General features: G+C 53.6%; 7 protein-coding genes across 7 annotated transcripts; 3 read left to right on the top strand and 4 right to left on the bottom strand.

The window, feature by feature from the left end:
- Positions 1-142: 142 nt before the first annotated feature.
- On the top strand, positions 143-3,073 carry AYL99_09165 (hypothetical protein; the record flags this gene model as incomplete). The annotated part of the gene is made up of 1 exon (XM_018840672.1): positions 143-3,073. One exon carries the CDS (start codon positions 143-145, stop codon positions 3,071-3,073), a length of 2,931 nt encoding a protein of 976 aa, XP_018690419.1.
- A 1,355-nt stretch (positions 3,074-4,428) lies between these two features.
- On the bottom strand, positions 4,429-5,634 carry AYL99_09164 (hypothetical protein; the record flags this gene model as incomplete). Its single annotated transcript, XM_018840671.1, has 1 exon — positions 4,429-5,634. One exon carries the CDS (start codon positions 5,632-5,634, stop codon positions 4,429-4,431), a length of 1,206 nt encoding a protein of 401 aa, XP_018690418.1.
- A 946-nt stretch (positions 5,635-6,580) lies between these two features.
- Positions 6,581-7,620, bottom strand: AYL99_09163 (hypothetical protein; the record flags this gene model as incomplete). The annotated part of the gene is made up of 3 exons (XM_018840670.1): positions 6,581-6,839; positions 6,903-7,059; positions 7,119-7,620. The coding sequence occupies 3 exons, from the start codon at positions 7,618-7,620 to the stop codon at positions 6,581-6,583; spliced, it is 918 nt and encodes a 305-aa protein (XP_018690417.1).
- Positions 7,621-9,518: 1,898 nt separating this feature from the next.
- On the bottom strand, positions 9,519-11,357 carry AYL99_09162 (hypothetical protein; the record flags this gene model as incomplete). Its single annotated transcript, XM_018840669.1, has 2 exons — positions 9,519-10,809; positions 10,858-11,357. The coding sequence occupies 2 exons, from the start codon at positions 11,355-11,357 to the stop codon at positions 9,519-9,521; spliced, it is 1,791 nt and encodes a 596-aa protein (XP_018690416.1).
- A 1,490-nt stretch (positions 11,358-12,847) lies between these two features.
- Positions 12,848-14,477, top strand: AYL99_09161 (hypothetical protein; the record flags this gene model as incomplete). The annotated part of the gene is made up of 4 exons (XM_018840668.1): positions 12,848-13,164; positions 13,240-13,252; positions 13,335-13,581; positions 13,633-14,477. The coding sequence occupies 4 exons, from the start codon at positions 12,848-12,850 to the stop codon at positions 14,475-14,477; spliced, it is 1,422 nt and encodes a 473-aa protein (XP_018690415.1).
- Positions 14,478-15,559: 1,082 nt separating this feature from the next.
- On the bottom strand, positions 15,560-16,658 carry AYL99_09160 (hypothetical protein; the record flags this gene model as incomplete). Its single annotated transcript, XM_018840667.1, has 3 exons — positions 15,560-16,431; positions 16,481-16,553; positions 16,611-16,658. 3 exons carry the CDS (start codon positions 16,656-16,658, stop codon positions 15,560-15,562), a joined length of 993 nt encoding a protein of 330 aa, XP_018690414.1.
- A 504-nt stretch (positions 16,659-17,162) lies between these two features.
- Positions 17,163-17,786, top strand: AYL99_09159 (hypothetical protein; the record flags this gene model as incomplete). Its single annotated transcript, XM_018840666.1, has 1 exon — positions 17,163-17,786. The coding sequence occupies one exon, from the start codon at positions 17,163-17,165 to the stop codon at positions 17,784-17,786; it is 624 nt and encodes a 207-aa protein (XP_018690413.1).
- Between the last annotated feature and the right edge of the window lie 3,851 nt (positions 17,787-21,637).

Raw genomic sequence — 21,637 nt, 5'->3', positions numbered from 1 at the left:
CAGTCGAACTCCTTGTGTTCTTCCTACTTCGCTTGTTCGGTCTCATCTCCATCTTCAACTTCACCCAGCACTCGACTCTGTCTGTCTGCATCCTGCACTGTGACACTCTCAAGCTCCTAAGTCATCATCAACCTCCACAGCCATGGCTGACGACTCGGGTTTCATGGACTGGCATCCTCAAACGCCTCCTCCAGCACACAACCCCTACCAAGGAGACTACATGCCTGGTGGCTGGCCCGTCGATCTTCCCACACCTCCCCCACCTACCGCCGGTATCTTCATGCCTTCTCGCAGACCTTCTCCTCTTGACCACATCCTCCCTGTCGCAAAAAGAATATGTGCTGGCCTAGGCGGGTTGGCTGGACTGGGCTTTCACGCCGCCACACAACTCGGCAGATGTACTGTCGATGCAACCACAACTGTTGTCACTGTTCCCACCGTCTACATTGTCCGAAAATACCAGCAGCGCCGCCGTGAGCAAAGACCTCACCCAAACAGACGGCAAGCTGCTCCAAGACCTCGTACTCCGCCACCCTCCCAGACACCATTGAATCGAGCCGCGGCCAGAGAGCCCATCCCAGCTCAACAAATAACAACACCTACTCTTCCACAAACGCCTACTGCCTCTTTCCAGCCGCAACCCAAACCTGTTTCACCTGTAAAGGAAGAACATCCACCCACAGACGAAGTGCTGTACGAAATCCCCGAGTTCAGACCACACTACGTCTTGAACCGACGCAGCAAAAATGTTACCCCGCGAGTCCAATTCCGGCGCAAACGCCCCGATCGAGTCTTTCCTGCAATGCCTCGATTTACACCTCCGCGGGAACCAAAACTAGTTCACCTTCCAACTCCAGAGGAAAAATCTGAGAAACCATTGCTGGAATGTGGCAAACTCGAATCTCCCTATCCGCAGCTGAAACCAATTCCTGCGTCCCCCCCGTCGCCTGCAGCAACCATCACCTCCCTTGAGTCTGCAACACCCAGTGCGCAGCTACATCAAGGCCTTCAGACATTCACCGAAGGCGACACCTCCATCGACCTTACCACACCCAGCAAACAATTGCAACAAACCCTCCAGGCATGCACTGAGAGTGACACCTCCATCGAAACTACCACGCCCAGTGCGCAGTTAGAACAGGGTCTCCAGACATTGGCGGAGAACGACACGCCCATTGACCTTGATCCACCCAGCGCACAGTCACGACAAAGCTTTCAAGCATTCACCGAGAACGACACCTCCATCGAACCTACCACACCCAATGCAAAATTACCACAAGGCTTCCGAGCAGTTACCGAGAGTGACACAGAATCAAACAGTCTTATCTCCTCCATTCAGCGATCTAGAAAGAGACGCATTCACATACAAGACTCCCGCGCGACCGAGAACGGCGAAACAGCCGCATTCTCGAAGAGGGTCCGGACCAATGGTCTGAGCGTGGACGCACCACACTCTCCGACACCTACCATTGTTGTGCAAGACGCACCATCATCAGAGAATCCCAAAGCCCCAACACCTAATGACTCGACTCTGTTGTCACCGCCACGTCTCAAACTACGACGATTCAATACTCCGAAATCAGTCCAACGAAAAGAGACTCTCCCCAAGACTCCACAGAGCCCTCTTTCAGATATCTCATCCGCCTGCGACTGCTCTCCAGGAAACTATCACATCGATGCACTAAGATCCCCCATTAAGAGCGAGATTTCTTCTTTCTTCGATGGAACACCACCACCAAATCCGCAACAAGAAGCACACGTTGTCAGAATGATCATGGCAGGAGGTGGATCCCCCATACCAGCTTCCGGTACCCTTGCAGAGAGCGAAAGTGTTGGAGAGACATTATCTTCCTACGCAATGCCTGCACTAGAACAAACAGCCGGTGAAACGTCAAACAGCGACGAACCTGTCACGCCAGAAACCAAAAGCGAAGCAAACAATGACCCCACCCCTACCACAACAGAAGTGATAGCAGAGATGGCTGAAAGTGTCCTTGGCCTGGCCAACCAGGACCCTCTTCTTTCAGAATCACACAACGTCACAAAGATAGTGGAGGACGGTGCCACAATGCAGGAAACAGAGATTTCCGAGACAGAATCATCAAAGACACCTGAGCGTGTCAATACACACAAACCAGAAGCCGCTAGTCCGATTGACCTGACTGAGGACAAAGATCGCAGCGAATTTAGCTCATCAGCTTCATCTTCCCTTCACACTCCCCTCAAGCAACTCGCAGAACTCAGCCTAGATGATGTATATACACCAGATCAGCCGACCCCCAAGGCGACTCTACATTCATCCGAGAAGGTACAGAGAGTCACACGCGCAGAGTCCAAGAGACTAGCCATCCTCGAAGAGAAGACTCACTACGAGATTGTCCCACTCACAGAAGAATGGGAGACGAAAATTCAGACCGCCCTTCGTCACGGTCATGGCACTTACAAGGCCACCGATTTTACCCGCGTCGTCCCTCTCAATGGACACTCCAGCCGCGCCACCGATCAATGGCTCAATGACGAAGTTATTAATGGGTACCTCAGCCTCGTCGTCGCCCACGGCAAGCAGAACGACCGTCCCACACAAGTTCCGACACACCACGCTTTCGTGTCCTTCTTCTTCAACAACCTCGAAAGCCGTGGCTATGATAGTGTCAAGCGATGGGCTTCACGAGCAAAGATCGGGGGCAAGAACCTCCTTGAGACAGAAGCGGTGTTCATTCCTGTCAACAGTGGCGCTCATTGGACGCTTTGCGTGGTGTCGGGCAGGAACCGCACGATCGCACACTACAACAGCTTGGCTGGGAACGGAAGACGATACATCAACATCGTCAAGTCCTGGGTCTCTGCAGAATTGGGGACTGCATACAAGGAGTCCGAGTGGACCTTCATCGATGCAGGAGAGAGCCCCCAGCAAACCAACATGGACGACTGTGGGGTGTACACGATCACGAGCGCAAGACAGATCATGTTGGGGCTTACGCCTATGTCGTACAGCCCCGACATGATCCCCTTGCAGAGAAGGAGGATTGTGGCGGAGCTTGTGAACGGAGCGCTCTTAAGGAGCAGTTTGTAGATCGTTTTGTTTTCTTGTTTTTCTTGCTTTGTTTTGTTTTCAATTGTATCTGTATGAGTCTACGACATGATGAGCTGATGACGACGATACCCGCGCCCGACAAGGATCGGGCTTATGTTTTTGTGTTTGTGCTTTCCGGGTCGGCGTTTGGCGTTGGTGGACTCTTGGGAGCGATGAAGCTCCCTTCCTGTAGGATAGAAACAGGAGAGAGCCAGAGAAAGCGGCTCAACAGGGGCCTCAATTGTAATGATATTGTACAACAACAACAACAACAACAAGCTTCTGAGCCATGAGCTCGCTCTCTGTAACGTCTCTTTCCTGCGTGCGTACCGTCGATGAAGACAGTGGCCGTCCCATGCATGCGTGACGGTGACTGTACAACAAACACGCATCTGAGCCATGCGTTCGTTCTCTATATCGTCTTCTACCTGTGCCGTTGATGAGGCCAGTGGCCGTCTTATGCTTGAGGGGTGGTCAGAAGGGAGCGAGCGTCCCAGCAGCATGCGACGCCGTTGACCACAACAACGGCGGCCGCCGAGGTCATGGTTTAGCACGGCGTGCTTTTCACCCTGTCCAGAGGACGGTGAGGACAGGGATGGAGAGCCCTATCCAACATGCACGGACAAGGGCCTCTTTGTGAGATGAGGATGAGGGCGTCGTGGACAACAGGTACAGACACAGGCGCAGGCACAGACACAGGCACAGGCACAGGCACAGCAGGCACAGGCACAGGCACAGGCACAGGCACAGGCACAGGCACAGGCAATGAGGATAGTGGGCTTTCTCAACCTGTCCAGAGGATGCGGAGGGCGATGAGGACAAGCGGAGGAGCTCTTCCCAATGTGCGTGCGTGCGTGCGTGGACAAGACCAGTGTTGATGTTGTTGTGAGAAGAGGGCGGTGTGAACAAGGTCTAGGAAGAGATATTGGAGCGTCGGATTGTCGACGAGGTTCGCCATCTCTGAGTGAGGTTTGATGTCCTCGAAGTTCGATGTCGACGAGGACGCTCGATAGGAATGGGAAGGCTCGATGTCGATCAGGCGAGGCGAGGCGAGATGTTGGCTAGCCACCCTGGTACGGTAGGGGATGTAGGGGAGAGAAGCCAGTCAGCGTATAATGACATGGCATGCATGCCAACGGGGTATAGACAGCCTTGTACTGCATGACGTGATGTGACGTGACATGCCATGACGAAGTCGGTAGACAAGGGGGATGGATGGTGGATGGCACTTCCATTATTCGAAGAGATCACCTTTGTGGGGTGACCGGTAGTTGTTAGTTAGCCCTTTCCTTCCCGTTCCTCCTGGTCCTGACCAAACAACGAGATCCGATTAGGTGCCATCATCCTCCACATCCTCATTTCCACGATAAATGGCTGGGGTGTTGACCGGTCTGCCTGCGCGCGGGCCGGAACCACTCCAGCGTCCCAACATAGCCGCCACTGCGGAGGTAGGGCAGGCAGCCCATCCAGAGATCCTCGAGGACGCCGCGACCGATATAGAACGTCAAGCGCGCCCAGGCGTCCATGTCGACGCGGGCGATCCAGGCCAGGAACGCCATGAGTATAAAATCTGCGTAGGTCGGGTAGGGTCCACCGGAGAGGTAGCGCACGCGGCTAGCAGATGCGTGGTGGCCGCCATCATTCTGTTCGCTCGCACCCACTTCGGCATTCCAGTCCAGGGCGTCGTGCAGCTCCGGACCTCTCACCAGTGGACTGTCGTGGAGGGTGCACAGGATGGGCTCAAGTTCAGCTTCGATATTGGCCCACAGCCGATCTGTCTCTTCGGGGGTCCTGGGCCGGAGCTCGTCGAGGGAAGAGACATCGAACCATTTGCTGCGTGTGCGGGTGAAGTACTCTTTCCCTCTGTCGTCGAGGATGTCGGGCACGGAAGGGATGATCAGCCGACGTGTGGCAGGGAGGAGACGAGTGATAATGGATTGCACCTGTTGTGTCTGTTCCAGGGACTGGCGGTCGGGGAATAAAGGAGGATACCGTTCGGGGTCCCGGAAAAGCATTTCGAGGGCCAAGGCGATGCCCAGCGTCGAGACCACAGGCGTGAAGATGCCGTACCTCGTCTGCACCGTCTCGTAGACCCCCGGAATCTTTGCATCGTGTAATCTGTTCAAGGCATCGTGACGAAAGTCATCGGCGTCGAGAAGCAGGATGGGCAAGGTACAAGACGGCGACGGCGGCCGCTTATTGTTATTTCCCGAGATATCCTCTCGCCGCGGTGGAACCGGGATCTTCAATTCCTGCCAGAGCGGCTCGATGTCCGGGTACGAGATCCAGGATTCTGTGTAGGGGATGCCCTTGTAGTGCAGGGCCAGCCGCGAGCGGATCGTGTTCGGGGAGAACGAGTGCTGGTTGCGCAAGAATGAGTTGGACGAGTGAACCCTATGGATGGAAAAGGGCGATTGATTGCTGGCGATGTCGAACAGGAGAAGACGCTTTCGGGACCCTTTCGTCGAGTCCTCGCCCGTCCAGAGATATCGGACCCTTGAGCATGTGCCGGCCAGTCTCGCGTCCAGCCTCTTGAGGAGGGAGGAGCCGGGTCGTAACATGCGTGGTCTCCTTCGTGAGGGACCGCCTTTCCCAAGATGTCTGAGAGAGGTTTTCTGGACGATCAAATGGGATATGGTATCTTTGGTGCTAGGGGCTGAAGATAGAAGCTGAAACCCACACAATCGCCTGGTTGGAACGGCCAGTCGGGGATTGTCCGTCCTTCATGTGCTGTATCTTAGGAGGTGGTTGAAAAACCAACTCTCGACCCGAGTCGTCAGTAAGGTGATGGTGATTGTCCTCAGGAACTCTATTGTCCGCTCGACGATGATAGATTGAGCTTTTTTGTCGTCTTAAACAAGCCGTCCATGGAAAACTCAGTTACTTTGAAGCTTCAGATCCAGGCACAAATCTTCATCCGGAATAGAGGACGAACGGGTAAAGAGGAAACGGTCTGCTGCACCAGAGTTTTCGGAAGCTGTCCCAGGCAGAGGACGACCGTGTGCTTTGCAAACAGATCTAAGCAACAAATCTATCGGAACCGAATAGCCAGGACATACAGCAGATGTCGCCTACTGAAGGAGTAGGAAAAGGAATGATTGATGCTCGAAGCTTTCTTGAGTTGAGCTCGAGTGGTGCGATGTTATGCGGTTGATGCAAGCTCGAGGTTCGAAGGTTATTGACGGGAAAATGGCCAGTCTGACAATACGATATACCACGTGACGGCTGTTAATTTGGGCGTAGCCAGCTCGCCAGCTCGGTTATCGTGCTGTCAGACAGGAAATTTAAACCCCGTCAAAGATTCGGGGAAACCCATTAAAAACGTGCACAGTTTGGTTCAAGTGTCTCTCTCATTCATCCGAACAATATGGCATATCCATCATCTATCCAATCGAGCCGAGCTCCGAGGGTCCAAACAGGGTCGAGGAGAAGCACAGAACACAATATTCCATATGTCCATTTATCCATCTACCGAACCAATCCCTCGAGGCTCATGTAAACTTCCCTTCATCCACCTTCGACCAGCCACTTCTTGATGAATTCGGTCTGAGTCCCGGCATTCCTCTCAAAATACGGGCCTGAGTACGCCTCAAAATGCCCACAGGGCAAAAGCTGCAACTGCTTTGGCTCCTTTGCCCGTGCATAAGCCCCGAGAGCAAGGTCAGACGGGGTCAGCACATCCCCGCTTGCAACGGTCATCAGGAGCGGCGTCGGCGCGATTTTGTCAATGAGTTGCTGTGGTTCATAAGCGCGGAAGAGCTCGACGCTAAACCCAAGAGTGAGTATCACGAGGCAGCGAGGAGAGCTCGTGGTGTTTGGTTGGACTCACGTCTTGACAGTGCAAGTATTCTTCCACTGAGACTTCTTCTCCCATGCGGTAAAGAATTCGTAGCTGTCTGGAGTGGGCAGCGCGGACGGCTTCAGAGGATCCGCATCCACCACTGGAACCATTCCAGGCTCCTTCCCCTCTGCTCGAGCAATCCTGTCTGCAAGCAGCGTCAGAACGGCTATAGAGCGACATGTATTGAGGCGAGAGATGTCAAACCTGCAGCAAAGGTCGCATTGAATCCGACCGCAAAATCTGGACGCACAAGACGACTGAAGTTGTCCCATCCACTGACGCAAGGGACCTGGCTGAGGACGGCTTTGACTCTGCGATCCACGGCCCCGACATACAGCACGTGGCCGCCACTGTATGACGAACCCCAGATTCCGATCTTGTTCGGGTCGACCTCAGCCCTTGTCGAGGCATAGGTGATGGCGTCGGAGATGTCGCTACATTGAGTCATCGGGATGATCTCACTCCTCGGTTCCCCCTCGGCCGCATCGCTATCCCCAAAGCCGCGATTGTCGTAGACGAGACAGGTGACGGGCAGCTTCGACACGAAATATTCGGCGAAGGCGTCCAGGTCCATTTCCTTGAGGGCCGTGAAGCCGTGGGACATGACGATGCATGGTGCTTTCCCGGACGCCGAGTCGCTGGTGTAGAACCATCCTCTCAAGGTGACCCGGTCCGAGGTCTTGAATTCGACGTTTTCTCTGCCCATATCGAGAATAGGTCCCAAGAAAGCAAGTCAGGATTCTATAACCACATGTCAAAATCCGAGTGTTGCACAAGATCAACTCTCGAAGGACCGAGGGGAGGTGGACGACAGATCTATCTTTATGCCGGATCCCTCAGGAGGAGGAGATGGGCCGAGTAGGCGAAAGAAACGAGGGACCCCTGGTCCTCTTTCGACCTGGGGAGCTCAAGTGCCGCTATTCTTTTGTAAGAAGGTCAACCTTCACGGTCAGAAGGAAAGGAGAAAAAAAAACATTTTCCAATCGCCTAAGCAACAGCAAACTGATAGACAGCGCGCATTGGTGACTTCTCGTTTAACCCCGCATGGGCGGTTACGATGATGGACGTTTTGAGTTTGCAACATCTTCGAAAATGAGGTCTTTCTCGCGTAACAGTTTCGGTCTGATGATGTGCTGGCTGGCCGGCAAGCTTGCGGGACCGCTTTTGGGGGGAGACGAAGGAAGATTGGCAAGAGATATTGATTGTCTGGAGGGATTGAGCTCGACGGCGATAGGAGGAAAGACTAGATTTTGGAGAGCTGGCAGTGCTCCAGGCACAAGGCTAACGGGGTGTGTGTGATCGGTACCGCTCAGGCAGGTAGTGATATTAGTGATGTTTCCGTGCTTCTCGTCTGCGGTTGGCAAATCGGGTTATGAGGAGCGACCGTCATTCTTCACGGCGGAGAGCCCGAGGCTAGGTGAAACGAGGACGTTTTGGAAAAGCTGCATAAGTGTAACGGACAAAGGCACCTTCAGCTGGGAGGTTGCTTGTCTTGTACATAGTTAGACTGACTTGCATTGCGCCAATGCAATCCATCACCTGTGATCGGGCACTGTGGAACGAACGACTGCAGACAGCATTTTTCTTCCGGACGATGTTGCAGATTGTCAGAGGGAGGAGAAGAGGAGGAGGAGGATGATGATGATGATGATGCTGGTTGTGCATACATCCCAGTGGTGAGGACGAGTCGTGGTGATTCTTCTGCTCGATGAGCCACTGTACTGGGACCACGAGTCTCTGGTAGCGAGTGGGAAGGATCTGGAACTGCAAGCGGAAGCGCTGCTCATAGGTAGAGAGCGAGAGTTCGAGAGTTCGAGGTGAAAGTGGAGGTGGAGGTGGGCGTAGGCGGAGATAGGCAGGCCGAGTAAGTTGACGATCCCTGTAGTGCCTGTGGATACTTAGGTGCATGCCTATCTGGCATGGTCGATGAGAACTCCGTGCCTATTCCGTGCTCGTAGTCATAGGCGATCAGAGGCCTAGTGAGCCCTACATAGTTACACTGCTTGCTGGGGGGGCGCCCCCCCTGTGTCGTGGGGGCTGCTAGGCTTGGGGATGATTAGTAGTACTAGGTATGTAGGTTGCGCCGGTGCCTCGGTCACCCACGCCACAAGCCACAGACCGCAACAGCACAGAGCCTTGCCAGCAAGCCCACCATAGACAAACATTTTCTTTGTGAAAGATTCTCAATTCCTGTTGATATGACATTGAACTGGGCAGTTCCAGTGCCAGTCAGTCTCAGGCCTGTTCCACCTCCTCCGTCATCATACTGCCACAAGGAGGTTGCCTGGGGATGGGTAACCCCCTCCTCTATTGTGTGTCGAGACGACATCCTTTCCTCTCCTCAGCTTCACAATCACCAGGTGCAGCCTCCACCACCCTGACCGTATTGTCAGATTCGTTCCACCACCCTGCCACTTGCAGATATGTCTTCTCCCGATCTCCCATATCCTCCACCCTGCCATCCTGCAGTTGACGTCTCCCTGACGAGGTCTTGTATCCTCCACCCTGCCGCCCTGCAGTGATCTTTCTCATCTCCTTCCCACCTCACCACTCTCCTGTCGACTGAGGTCGAAGCCGTCCTGGCCCTCGAGATTTTGCTATGCCTCAGAGGTAGTCGATGCCCTCTTCCTCAATGGTCGCCGCGAAGAACCGCGGATACCGGTCAGGGAAGTGCTTTTCGACCACCTCAAAGATCTCTCTGGGAGTGGCGTCGGCGTCGGCGAAGACCCATTTGATGAAGTCACGCTGGAGTTGGTGCTCGGCAACTGGGCACCAGCCTGCCTTGCGCGCAATCCAGCGGAAGGTCGCTTGATTCGCCTCCACCTTCAGCCACTCCGAGACGAGGATCCGGAAGGCATAGCAGATCTCGGGGTGGCTTTTGATATATCCGATTGTCTCCTGGAACAACCGCTCGTCACCTTTCGGGGCCTTGTGGAACTCGGCCGAACAGTCAGGGGCCAGGGGAGCACCCTGCACTGTGTGCCAGCTCAGACCGTCAAATCGCCAGTTGTCGACACACCACTGTTGGTGGTCGAGCACTTGTGGACGAAGGTCGACGGTGTTGCCGCCCTCGTCCTTCTTCTCGTGGCAAAGCAGCATACTGTCAATGCTCACGCCCTCTTGCAACATCGTGCCGATGATTGCCTCCCACACCTCCGGGTGGTTCTTTCTGATCTCAGAGAAACGTTTACGTTCCTCTGTGTTGCGTTTGAGGCCTAATCGGCAGCTCGCTGGTGTGTTGAACTCTCCCGTTGGGTTGCTGGAATCCGGGCAGTGAAATTGTGGCTGCACCTTGAATGAGGGCGGCCAGGCTGCATACTGTTCGAAACTTCGAACCACACACTTCCCCTTTCCCTCTTCTCCTTCGTTGTCGCCGAGCGCAATGGTGTTCCACCAATCTGGCCACGGCTTCTGCTGGTCGGCCGAGAAATTCACTGCCTCTTCTAAGAGGCCACGATATTGGTCGGGCACATGGCCCAGAGACATGGTCTTCTTCTCGACGGCTGATTCCGCCGAGACCGGCTCTGTGGCCGCCACTGGCTCGGTCTTGTCTTGTGGTGAGGCTTTTTTCTTGCAGTCTTCCTCTGGGACCTCGTTCTTCTCTGGTTGAGCGGTCTCGACACCAACCTCTTCATCTCTCGGCGTCGACGCCGGCGAGTCTGCCGGGTACATCGCCTCTACGTTGATTTTTGGTGGCAATATGCCATTAGTGATGTTGTACTCCAGGTTCTCGAAGTACTCAGCCAGCTCATCCTTCCATCTTGGCTCAGGAATGAGGGGTGATGGCGTTGCCACTGGCTCTGTGGCCACCTCTGTCGCTTGCTGGAGGACGTCGGCTCCAGCCGGGGGAGGGATGAAAGGAAAGAAGAACTCTGGTGGCGGATATTTGCCTTGCCTGTTTGCCGTCAGCATCAAAGAATGATATTCCTGGGAGGATACCCACCAGTAAACCCACTGCGGGGGGTACAACACGTCGGTCATCTCGACATCATCCACCTCTTCAACATCGGCCATGACAACGTCGTCGTCGGCCATCTCCACTGCGCCATCTCCGGCCAGTTGCGACTTACACACGCCCTCGTAGAGAGGACGTTGTGCCTCTTCGAGCTCCAGCTGAGCGTCGAAGTCCTTCTCCCGGAACAAACTCGGCTCGACCAAGTCACTCAGGAACTTGGAGTGGTTGGCGTCCAGAGGCACGAGATGGTCGAACCTCTCGTATATTTTCTCAAAGCTTTCAGGCGTCATCTGCCTGCGCTGTCGTGGAGGTTGAGAGTCGAAGAAGGGCCAGATGTCGGAGTATGGTTTGATCGGCCGGACGCGTGTGAAGTGGCTGCGTCTGCGGTTGGCATCCTTGATCTGCCTAAGCAGGCTGGGTTTGATCCCAGTCGCTGGGCCGGCAGTCAAGAGCCGGAAAGGTTGGATGAGTGTTCGTGCGATCTTCATGTTGGCGGATGTGAGAGGGACGAGCGACGAGGGACGAGAAGGCGAGAGCAGAGCAGGGAAAGGGTCGTGAACAGAGCAGCGGACAGCAAGCTTCGTCGCGGCAGCTCTGAATAATGTCTCGGAGATGGAGTGATTGTTTCAAGTCTTTCGAAGAGTGTTCAGGCAGAAGAATCTAAAGATGGAAGATGCGAAGAAGAAGAGAAAGAATTTGTCGAGATAGGGAAGCCTTCAGTAAACGGGGGGCAGGGAAAAATTTGCAGGAGCAGTATTCACTTCTCTAATCCGTCACTCACATATATCACCTTCAGAGGGTCCGGCAGAAACACTGAATGGTCACATTGTGTAGTGAATGTTGGGATAGAAGTCAAGACAATGGAGGTCAAACCACACCTTCAGGGGCAAGGCTGACTAGCCAGAACCCATTCACCTCATTGAGATTGTCTTGTTGCTCTGCAGCGTCGTCCAGTCCCGATCAGCCTGATGAATGCATTGTCCCGCAGATAGTACTTGCTGCCACTTGACGGTCCTCTCTTCCTGATCAGCAGCAGTCTGGAGCAGCAAACGCAAAGACGTTGGATCACGATGTCTCGCGAGAAGGCAGATCACATCGAGTCCAATATCGACTGTCAACGGCAGCATCATTCGAGCCATTTGAAAGGCCGATTGCTTGCAAACAAGGCCATGTTGTCGACATAGAAAATGGCCACTACCCTTGCCGCGTTGACAAACACCGATTGATCACCCTGGCATCGCTTGAGGCCATTGTTGCGAGCTTCCGCGAAATATCAAGCCACCATTCGCGTGGCGGTTGACACAGGCCGAACAATGCCGTGAGGACTCTGCAAAAAGTGCTTTTCTCACTAAACCCTGTGGGATGAATCATGTCAACCGTCTCAACGAGATCCGAGTTCAGGAACGCGTCCACTACGTCAAGCTGTGCCATCTCCAGATCCTCGATATAGCAAGCAGCAATCGAATTGATTCAGACCTTACCATTGACGCATAGACATCGTTGTAATCAATGCCGCGTCTATTACGCTGCGTAAATGTTGTGTCTGATGCCACAGCTTTCGATGTTGAGAGACACAGGAACACACAGGGCAAATTCCTGAAGACTCGAGTTGGGACAAACATCATGTGGGACACTGTCAACTGGATGCGCCTCGTGGGTTATTGAACCACACGATATCTGGCCCCCATTGTACGGCACATTGGGTTCGACGGATTCTCCATCGCCAGGTCGAAAGGCCGCCTCGTGTGTGATACCACATCGAATTGCTTGATCGCAACAGAATGCAGAAGAAGCATCAAAGGGGCACAAGCAGACATCAAGACGGAGAAGGGCGCTGTCTCCACCCAACTCGCCTGCTGCTTTCAGCCGACGCACGCAGCTCGCACCCACAGGAAGGATGTACGTATATATAACCCTGGGAGCGCCATCTTTAGTCGTTTGGAGTCTGCCAGAGAGGGTCAAGGAGTCCGGATACAGTATGTCTCAACCGGTATATGATGTGGTAATCGTGGGCGCTGGGCTTTCTGGCCTGCAAGCGGCTCTGACTGTCCACCATGAGCACCTCACCTATTTGGTTCTGGAGGCACGGGATCGAGTTGGCGGAAAGACATTGACCCTACGGTCCAGCGACGGGACCGTGAAGTCGGATCTGGGAGCCGCATGGATCAATGATAGCAACCAAAGTCGCATGTGGGAACTTGCGAATGACCTTGGGTTGCACACATATGTCCAGAACACCAGGGGGGATGTCGTTGTACAGGATTTTGATGGAACGCTGGTCAAGTTTCCATATGGGTAAGCATCGTTCTTCAAGAGGACTGTTTATTCTTGTAAACGTTGTATCGGTACAAAGCTGATTGAGGTTCCCAGGGACGTACCAAAGGTTTGAGACCCCACTGCCGCCGCCGAGTTCTAGTAGTCATCGACGTTTAGGCATAAATGATTGATTCTGAGTCCCTGAACAGTATCCGTCGAGCAATGACACGGAGTCATGCATATCGATCCGGGATTTGGTTGAAAGTATCTCCACAACCCAGACACCGTCAATCTTTTCGGCAGGACCACATCGAGAAGAGCTCGACTCTATTTCTTTCGAGACATTCCTGCGGCGCGCAAACGTCACCGAAAAAGCGTTTGCGACCGCTCAGGTCTGGACTCACGCGATGCTGGGCGTTGACCCTTCCGAGGTTTCGGCCTTGTACTTCCTCGAATGTGGGTTTTGGATCCGGCAAATTGTCCACAGGCTGACGAAATGTTCTGTAGATTGTGCCGCTGGCGGAGGGTTGATGACCATGCGTTCAGACTGCAAAGATGGAGGCCAATACCTTCGCATTCGAGAAGGAACTTTGGCGTTTGCAGAAGGCATGGCACAAAAACTGAAGCCCGGGTCGATCAAGCTGGATAGCCCGGTAGGAGGGATAGATCAACAGCAGGACGGAACCGTCTTGGTCTCAACAAGAGGATCCTCCCTGCAAGTGTATCGTGCTCGCAAGGTGATTCTCTCGGTTCCAACACCAGTGTACAAAACAATCAAATTTTCACCACCGCTGCCGGCGGCAAAAAGGGCAGTTGCCAACTACACCCGGTATGGCTTCTATACCAAGTATATCGTGAGGTTCAGCAAGCCCTTCTGGACGAAGAGCAACCTGTGCGGGCTCGGGCAATCATTCGTTGGCCCCGTATCAGTCTTTCGGGACACCAGTTTGGGCGATGATGCTTGCATGACATGCTTTATCGGCGGGAAGTTTGGGAGGAAATGGGCCACGCAGGACGCCGAAGGAAAGAAGACATCGGTGCTGACGCAGATTGGCGCCATGTTTGCGGATGGACGAGACGTTGGCCCTCTCTTTATAGAGGCTTATGAGTCGCCATGGATGGAGGAGGAATTCTCAGGCTGGGGCTGCCCGTGCCCTGCGACGCCACCAGGTGTTTTTGCCGACGGGTGGGAAGCGTTGTGCGCGCCGTTTAGGAACGTCTATTTCGTGGGCACCGAGTTGAGCACCGTCTGGAGAGGATATATGGAGGGTGCAGTCAGAAGCGGAGAGAGTGGCGCAATGCAGGCAATAGCTGAGCTGAAGGCAGGGGGTGTGCTGAACGCGAAGCTGTAGGCCTCATGGATGAGCTCTACCAAGGCAGCTGGGGACGAAACAAAGGCCTCTTCATACATGGAACAAGCTGTGTTATCGGCGTCTCCTGGATAATGCGGCATATTGAACACATCTCAGCAGGGCTCTAGATGAGCAACGAAGACAGGGCTGGATTCAAATAGCTGGAGAAGTTGTTTGGCTCTGGCGCTTTGTTCCTGCGCTTCCACCCGTCTCTTTGATGATTTATGAAATGCTCGACTTTTCTCTCTTTGTTTTGCTTGTCACGGACATTCCCTTTTTGTGTTTCTTGATCTATAAGATTCTACATTGGCCGTGATGACACGAAGCCGCAGGGCTGAATAGTCGTGTACTGTTATTTCAACAATGTCCCCTGGCTTGCTGCCTGGCTGTGCAAGCCTCGTGTCTGTAGCCAACAAAGTTCCTCTTCTCTCTAGCATTCTTTCACCCATGAAGTGTTACATATATCAAGATATGGGTTTTCCATTCGCACACTTGTTCCTCCAACTCATGCCAGCGCCGAGAACATAGGAGTCAAACAGTATCCTTCATGCAAATGGATGTAGCTTGTGCGTGGAGTAGCCTCGTGGCCGCTCCTGAGATGCTGTACCTCGAGTCGAGAAGGATTGCTCCTCGTCCACCATAACCAAGGCAAGCCACCTTTTGCGCAACGAGTGCTTTGATGGTGTTGAGACTTGAGCATGGAATTGTTGTTACGGAGCGGAATGCAGTATCCATCTCTCAGCTGCCGAGCAATAGCTTTCCCGGACTGAGTGGAGGTGCACACACACTCCTGTTCATTGCTGAGGACAGATGACGGTCAACCCGAGTGGAAGCGGCCTCTTGTATCGAACTTCAATAGGATACACTTTCATAACATCCATGGCGGTCTCCCTTTTCTTGTTTGGTGGAAATTGACAACAGTCCCAGCCGAATGCCTCTAGCTTCTGGATATCTATGAGCGCACTGCCTTCCAGCCAACCGCTCGTGACTGCATTCGAAGGCTGAGATCCAAACAGTACGAGCGCATCACAAAGTGTGCGACGAGGCGAGACGAATACCGATGACCTTTCAGACGGGGGTTTTCAAGAACTCTGTGCGCGTTCCAGTATCTTGACTAGGAGCCCTGCAGCACGGCCTAGCTCTCCCCCTCCTTTCCTGGCGGCGTCAATGCCTGCCAAGATCTGTGCCTGAAAGTTTTGTGAGAAGTCGCGCAGTCTCTCCTGTTGGTCGTCGAGAATTTGTGTCTCATCCTCTGTTTGCGGACCAAAGAGACTTAAATAAGCGTACGCATTGGATTTACCGGGCACAAGTAGTGTCTCAACTTCCCATAAAGGGAAATGTGCAAGCAGTGGCTGGGTTTCAGAAGAAGACTGCTCATGCCCGACTAGGCCCGCTTGCAGAAATTCAGCAAGAACCTGCATGATTCGCCCAGTAGATTTGGGATCTCCAGCAAACGATGCTTTAGTAGAGGACCATTTGCTGGCGTCGGTTGACCGCCACCCCAGTACCGTTGTAAAGCATTCCAAGGTTTGGTGCCAGCCGCCAGCGCACGAGACCAGCTCGGGACCAGCGACTTTGATCATGTAGGATACAAATTCAAGCGAGGAGAATCGAATTTCTCGTGATAAATGTGTCATGGCTGCACGTAAGTAGGGCAATGCCTTGCTCACATGGTCGCGGATGTCTTCGCCTGGCAATGCGCGCAAGAGCTTGAGCACCTGATTGCGAACGGCGGCCGATCCATCGAGCATGAGAGGATAGATGCTGCTCAGAAGGGAACTGGTGGTAACTGGCAAAGTGTTTCCCGGGAGGCTCAAAGCGACATAACTGGTTAGGGAGGCAAGGGCATCTCTCCTCTGAGTGTCGGACCTGGACGAGAGAAGGGAGATTTGATGCAGAAACAGGGCAGATTGTGAGGGGGCATTGACATCCAGCTGCTGGTTCAAAACGATGGCTCCCGAACTGTCAGCCAAAGACACTGTTCAACCGAGAAGCCATCATACCTTGGGACTTGAAACTTGTATCGGTATGGTTCTGGGCCTTGGGTTTCGCTTTGCCCACCTTCAGTTTTTGTTTCTATCCGACATATTAGTTTTCTTGCATTAAGCTTGGACGGCACCACACCCAACGTACCTGGAAGTCTTTCTTTTTCTCTCTTTTCTTCCGTGCACTGGAGCCCATTTCCGGAGGCGGGGGTCGTGCACTAGAAGATTGCTAAGGGGGATATAAATGTGGGAAAGGTTTTCTTCCAGCAGAATCTGCGATAGTCAGTGGGAACAATAAGCTTTGCGCCTTGGTCGGACCGATCCGCAGATGGCGACGATCTCTCAGTCGCTGGATCTGCGGGTGATTTTTCACAATTTCGCGGAGATGGATTCACGTTGGTCATAGAAACTCTCCACGTTGTTCAAGCTCCATACCTCGGGTTACACACGGCTTCCTCTGACCTCATCCGACAAGAGTAGCTGGATCCAATACTTTCTCTACGCGCTTCTAAGCTCATCGGTCCGGCGAAGAACGACGCGCCTAACGCGTCTATGCGCACGTCCAAAGTCACCGCGAGAAGACGACGCCAACATGAGATGACATTCACCGACCGGCAAAATTGAATCAGAGTTTTTATTGATGCTCGAGCAGGATGGCTCAGACTGAAAGGGTTTTTGTCCCCTGCGTTCTTTTTACACTATGTCCATACTGATTAGTGGTTCACAGGAGATCCTCAACGGCCCTTCCATCGATGCGATGCTTCGAGGTCTAACCGAGAGGCCGAATGTACAGTCCACCTTGATCCTATCTCGAAAAGATGGTTCTATCATAAGAGTTACAGGCATTGCCGGCCCTGGGGAGAGAAGATCGTCGGCTTCTGCTACAGCGTACCACTGGCCGCAGGCACAAGAGTCTAAGGGAGCCGCAGATCTGTCAGAGAAAGGGCGTTCGGCTCTTGCCAGTGAATCAGATGAGCCATCAGACGCCCAACATGTTGAGAAACCGGTTGAACGGTTGGCTGCATCCATCTTTCAATTCGTGAACAATGCCAGTATTATGGGGGCAACGCTTGGTGCAGCTTCCCGAAACACGGAACGCCCAGAAGGGCCATACGCTGGCGCAGGCTATGGCGAGGCCAAAAGGGTCCAGAATAAAGAGCGACACACTGAAGAAGATGCAGAAAATGGAATTACTGAGGATGAAGTTCAATTGCTCAGGCTGCGAACCAAACACCAAGAGATCATCATTTTCCCTGATCCCAACTACATCTGCTGTGTTGTTCAACGGATCGGCAAGACTGCCAGCGGCCATGACAGAAGATAGCTAGCCATTGTCACCGTCGGATTGACCGCTTTGATCGAATTGTGCTTCTGAGCGCCTGAATCTATTCCCCCCCCCCCCCCCTGCAGTGCCACGATAAAGTTCGTAACAGGCAGAAATGATAACAACAGGGAGTGACGGTGACAGATGGGGCAATCAGATGCAACACAACGCTGAAACAAGGATATCAACGCGTTTCTTGCGAGCATCTAAGTGGATGACTGACGAGGGATAGGGTGATCAAGACGGCAATGACCTGCTGGATTGAGCAAATCTGCCCCAGATTCTTTATCTGCCTGTCCAAGAGAGGGTCGCCTTGTTATCGCGGGGTTATCGCACTTATCAGAAAGCCATTGAACAAACTCCCCCTATAATGTCTGACTGAGAGCTCGCAGCCTATCGTGTCCGTAGAAGGTGACCTGTTTGTTATCACTCGTCCCAATATTTGGCTGTTGCGACGAGTATCAGTTGTCGCTGATCTCCTTGGCCTTATCATTCACCCATCGACGGCTCTGGCCATGCTGTACTTAAAGAGTCCGTCGGCCACCGGCCCCCAGGATTTCCATCTCTGAGCCTTACAAGGAGTTCTTCGAAGCCTCGCTTCGAGTACGTCCAACAGGCTACGCAAGCTACCAATGATGAACGGTACTCCGATTTGGGCCAATGGAGGTCACCCAGCTACTCAAACCACCAGCACACGCTTGGCAGACTACACCTAAGCAGCCTCAGTTCAATCAGGATGATGCTTCCTCTATTACACGACTGTCGCACGACACTTTCGGCGGGCGGAGGAGTGCCCGATAGTCCCCGTTGTTGACAGGTGTTGCCGGCTGTCGTGCCCACCACCTTCAAGCTCGCCAACGAAGCCTCCCTCAAAAAGTATCTGAAACGACACCATCGCTCACGCCGACCCAACGTCAGAAATAAGAGCCGACACGGGATGAGTTGGGGCACTATTGACAAGAACACATTATTCACACGGGCAGGCAGGGTCAACAGGGTTACTGGCGAGCTGGGCATTCCGAGCATGGACACTCCCATGCACGCAATCATGTTTCCCGGACTGCTCACCAGATTAGGAGGTAAGCAACAACTTGGCTGTTGAGGCTTGTTGGACGACACCATGCGAAGCCGTGCGCTAGCGTGGGGGTGCAATGCCTCATACCCTGGACACTTCTCGGGGACCTAGTTGGCACTAGGAACGGAGTTACGAGGCATGCTTGGGGGAGAATGTTGAGGGCCGCCATCATTCTCGCTCAAACTCGAGCCTAACCACGGACGCTATGTCTCGCAAGCCAGAATTGACGCTCCGACAGATCAGCAACGCGGTTTCCTCTATGCGCATTCAGGGTTTCCGACCCATCGACGATTCTCCATACAGTACCTCCCGAGACGCACCAGGCTGAGGCCCCTCCCTCTGGAGCCGAAGGGATTTGGGTTCCACTTGTCGGGGGTTGATGACCCAAGGACCGAAGAGGGGAAAAGGCGTTTGGTCCGATGAATTCTTGGAGGGGCGGCGGATGCGTGAGGGAGCGAACAAGTCAATGATGGCAGGGAAAGCGTACGGCATCCATCCAGGGCGAGACTTGTGCTCTTGAGTGAAAAGCAACTAACGATGCACCTAATCGCTAAGGGCTCATCCTGGCACGCTTGACCTCCCAATCCAGCCCATCCCACGTCCTCTGGTGAGCCACCATCTCGGCAAGGACCGACAGGAGCACAAGACTATGGAACAGTGAAAGTGCTCACGCTCACTAATGATTCAACTCGCCTAATGGACGCAGTGCTTGGTTGCTCGTCGCTGTACGGGGGTGATGACCGGTCCTTGTGCCGTTCTTGATGCAGGACGAGTACTCTCCGACAAGTTCACTCGTGTGGAATAATGGGACGACCTACTCCTTTTCCCCCAGATCTGAATCGTCTGGGCTGGAGAGGCCCGACTATTATTGTCAGCAAGCCTGTTTCGGCCCCCCCCGGACCGATTGGGCTTGTGACACCCACCCAACACCTGGATGGTCGTGTGCTGAGTGAGAGTGTGGAACCTCTCTCGGTTCTCTTGAGAGTCTTGTCACGTGCGGCCGACCACTGCCATCGACGTCTTGGAGGGTTATGTTCACCTTGGTTCACCACTACTGCTGCACTCAAGTCACCGCTCTCTTCTCCACCGTCTCGACCGTCGGCTTGCTTGGAAGGGGACAATATGCACTCGAATGGGGGCATCAGGGGTCCGTCCGAAAGGTGACTTTGAGAGCTGGGTGCATCCGGAGGGTGCAGGGGGAGTGGACTGGGCAATCACCAATCATTGAGATCAATCAGACCGAGATGCTACCGGGTCGAAAGAACGAAATGCCATTGGGATTCATTCTGCGCGCCGATAGTCCCTCAAGAGCCGTGCTTGCATTGCGCTCTTGGTCGTTTACCGGTGCGACCATTGCTGGAAAGGCCGCAAAGTGTCCTGTGGTGACCCCTTCGACCCGGATACTTCTGGACTTCTTTGCAAACGGCAACGACATATTCAGTTCTTGCAGAATAGTCAAAGACGGCCTTTGTTGACTCTTGAAACTCGAAGACCATTGGCTTCCAGCACAGGCAGCAAAGCCGAGATTGTCAAGCCCCCATAGCCCACAGATCATTATCTAGACCCCCTTCGTTTTCTAGCTGCTATCCACTTGTATCTCTAAACATGTTTGTGGGTCGATCCTGCATTGCAATTATCACATCTCTACAAGTAAAAGAAACCGGTTTCGTGTATCTTGGGTTCAGCAACAGCAACAGCAGCCTGGACAGTTTCGGATGGACGGGTCACAGCTCGGGTGTTTGTTGACGTCTGCTCCAGAGGATCTTTGGGAGTCCCCAAAGCGACCGCCCACGCACTTTCGAGGCAGCGACAAGGGTGCGCCTGGCTGCCTCGTCGATGCACCAGGTTTAGCGCCATCTGCAGTACAAAGCCTAAAATGGATTCGAGACAATCTGAAAATGGTACTTTGTGCTTGGGCGGCCATGACGGCGCATGGAAGAAGCAAGCCACGCACGGGGCAACGGACGGCACAGAGACAAAAGGAAAAGGCGTCGTGCGTTGCGTTCTCCATACATGCGCATCCCTGACGGACAGATGGACGGGTTGAAGGATCCGATGTAGCTGTCCAGCAGCTCGATGACCTCAAAGACGACACGCAGCCCATGATGTATGCGTGTCGGTATCGGGACTGGTCCCGCTGACTTCGAGGCTGATCAAGACCGAAGTTGAGTTAACACGGTCCCTGCACCAGCAGCATTAGACCGCCCACGACAAATTGGCATGGTACTGACGATCATCAAGCCTCCCAGTCCTATTCAATCATATCCACGCCCAAGACAATATCTCCAAATCCACCTTGTCGCGGATTCGTGGCAAAGGCGTATAGCAATCCGTCTATCACTTTCGTCACTGCACTCCTGTGGGCAGAAGACCGAGACCCCAGGTGATGTGTCTCGCCACTACCCATGTCCAAGCCACGTAACTCCTACAATCAAGTCCTGGAACAATTATCCAGCGGCTGCCAGTATAACACTTGAAATCCAGGAGCGTCTCGAACCAGGGTGGCCAGCAGCTCGTGAGATTTTTTGAGCCAGAGTCATGCGGAGCCGTGGTATGACAAGTCAGGGGCATGTATTTGCGAGGGTGTTCGCGGGCTCCCCCGCGCTAAGGGAACGAAGGGGGGGAGGGACCATGTATTTGGAGTGTGGCCAGTGGAGAGAGACAGCTTCTCGCGGTCGAACCGGGATCGACTGAAAGGCCATTCGAAGAGGGCCTCGGGCAATGATGCTATTCGAGGTTGTATCATTCGTCTAGAAGGAAAATAGCGCGCACAGGT

Source organism: Fonsecaea erecta (genome assembly GCF_001651985.1).
Source record: "Fonsecaea erecta strain CBS 125763 chromosome Unknown Scaff8, whole genome shotgun sequence".
Classification (NCBI taxonomy): Eukaryota; Fungi; Ascomycota; class Eurotiomycetes; order Chaetothyriales; family Herpotrichiellaceae; genus Fonsecaea; species Fonsecaea erecta.
Note: the sequence above shows the minus strand (reverse complement) of the source record. Positions and strands in the feature narration are given on the sequence as shown.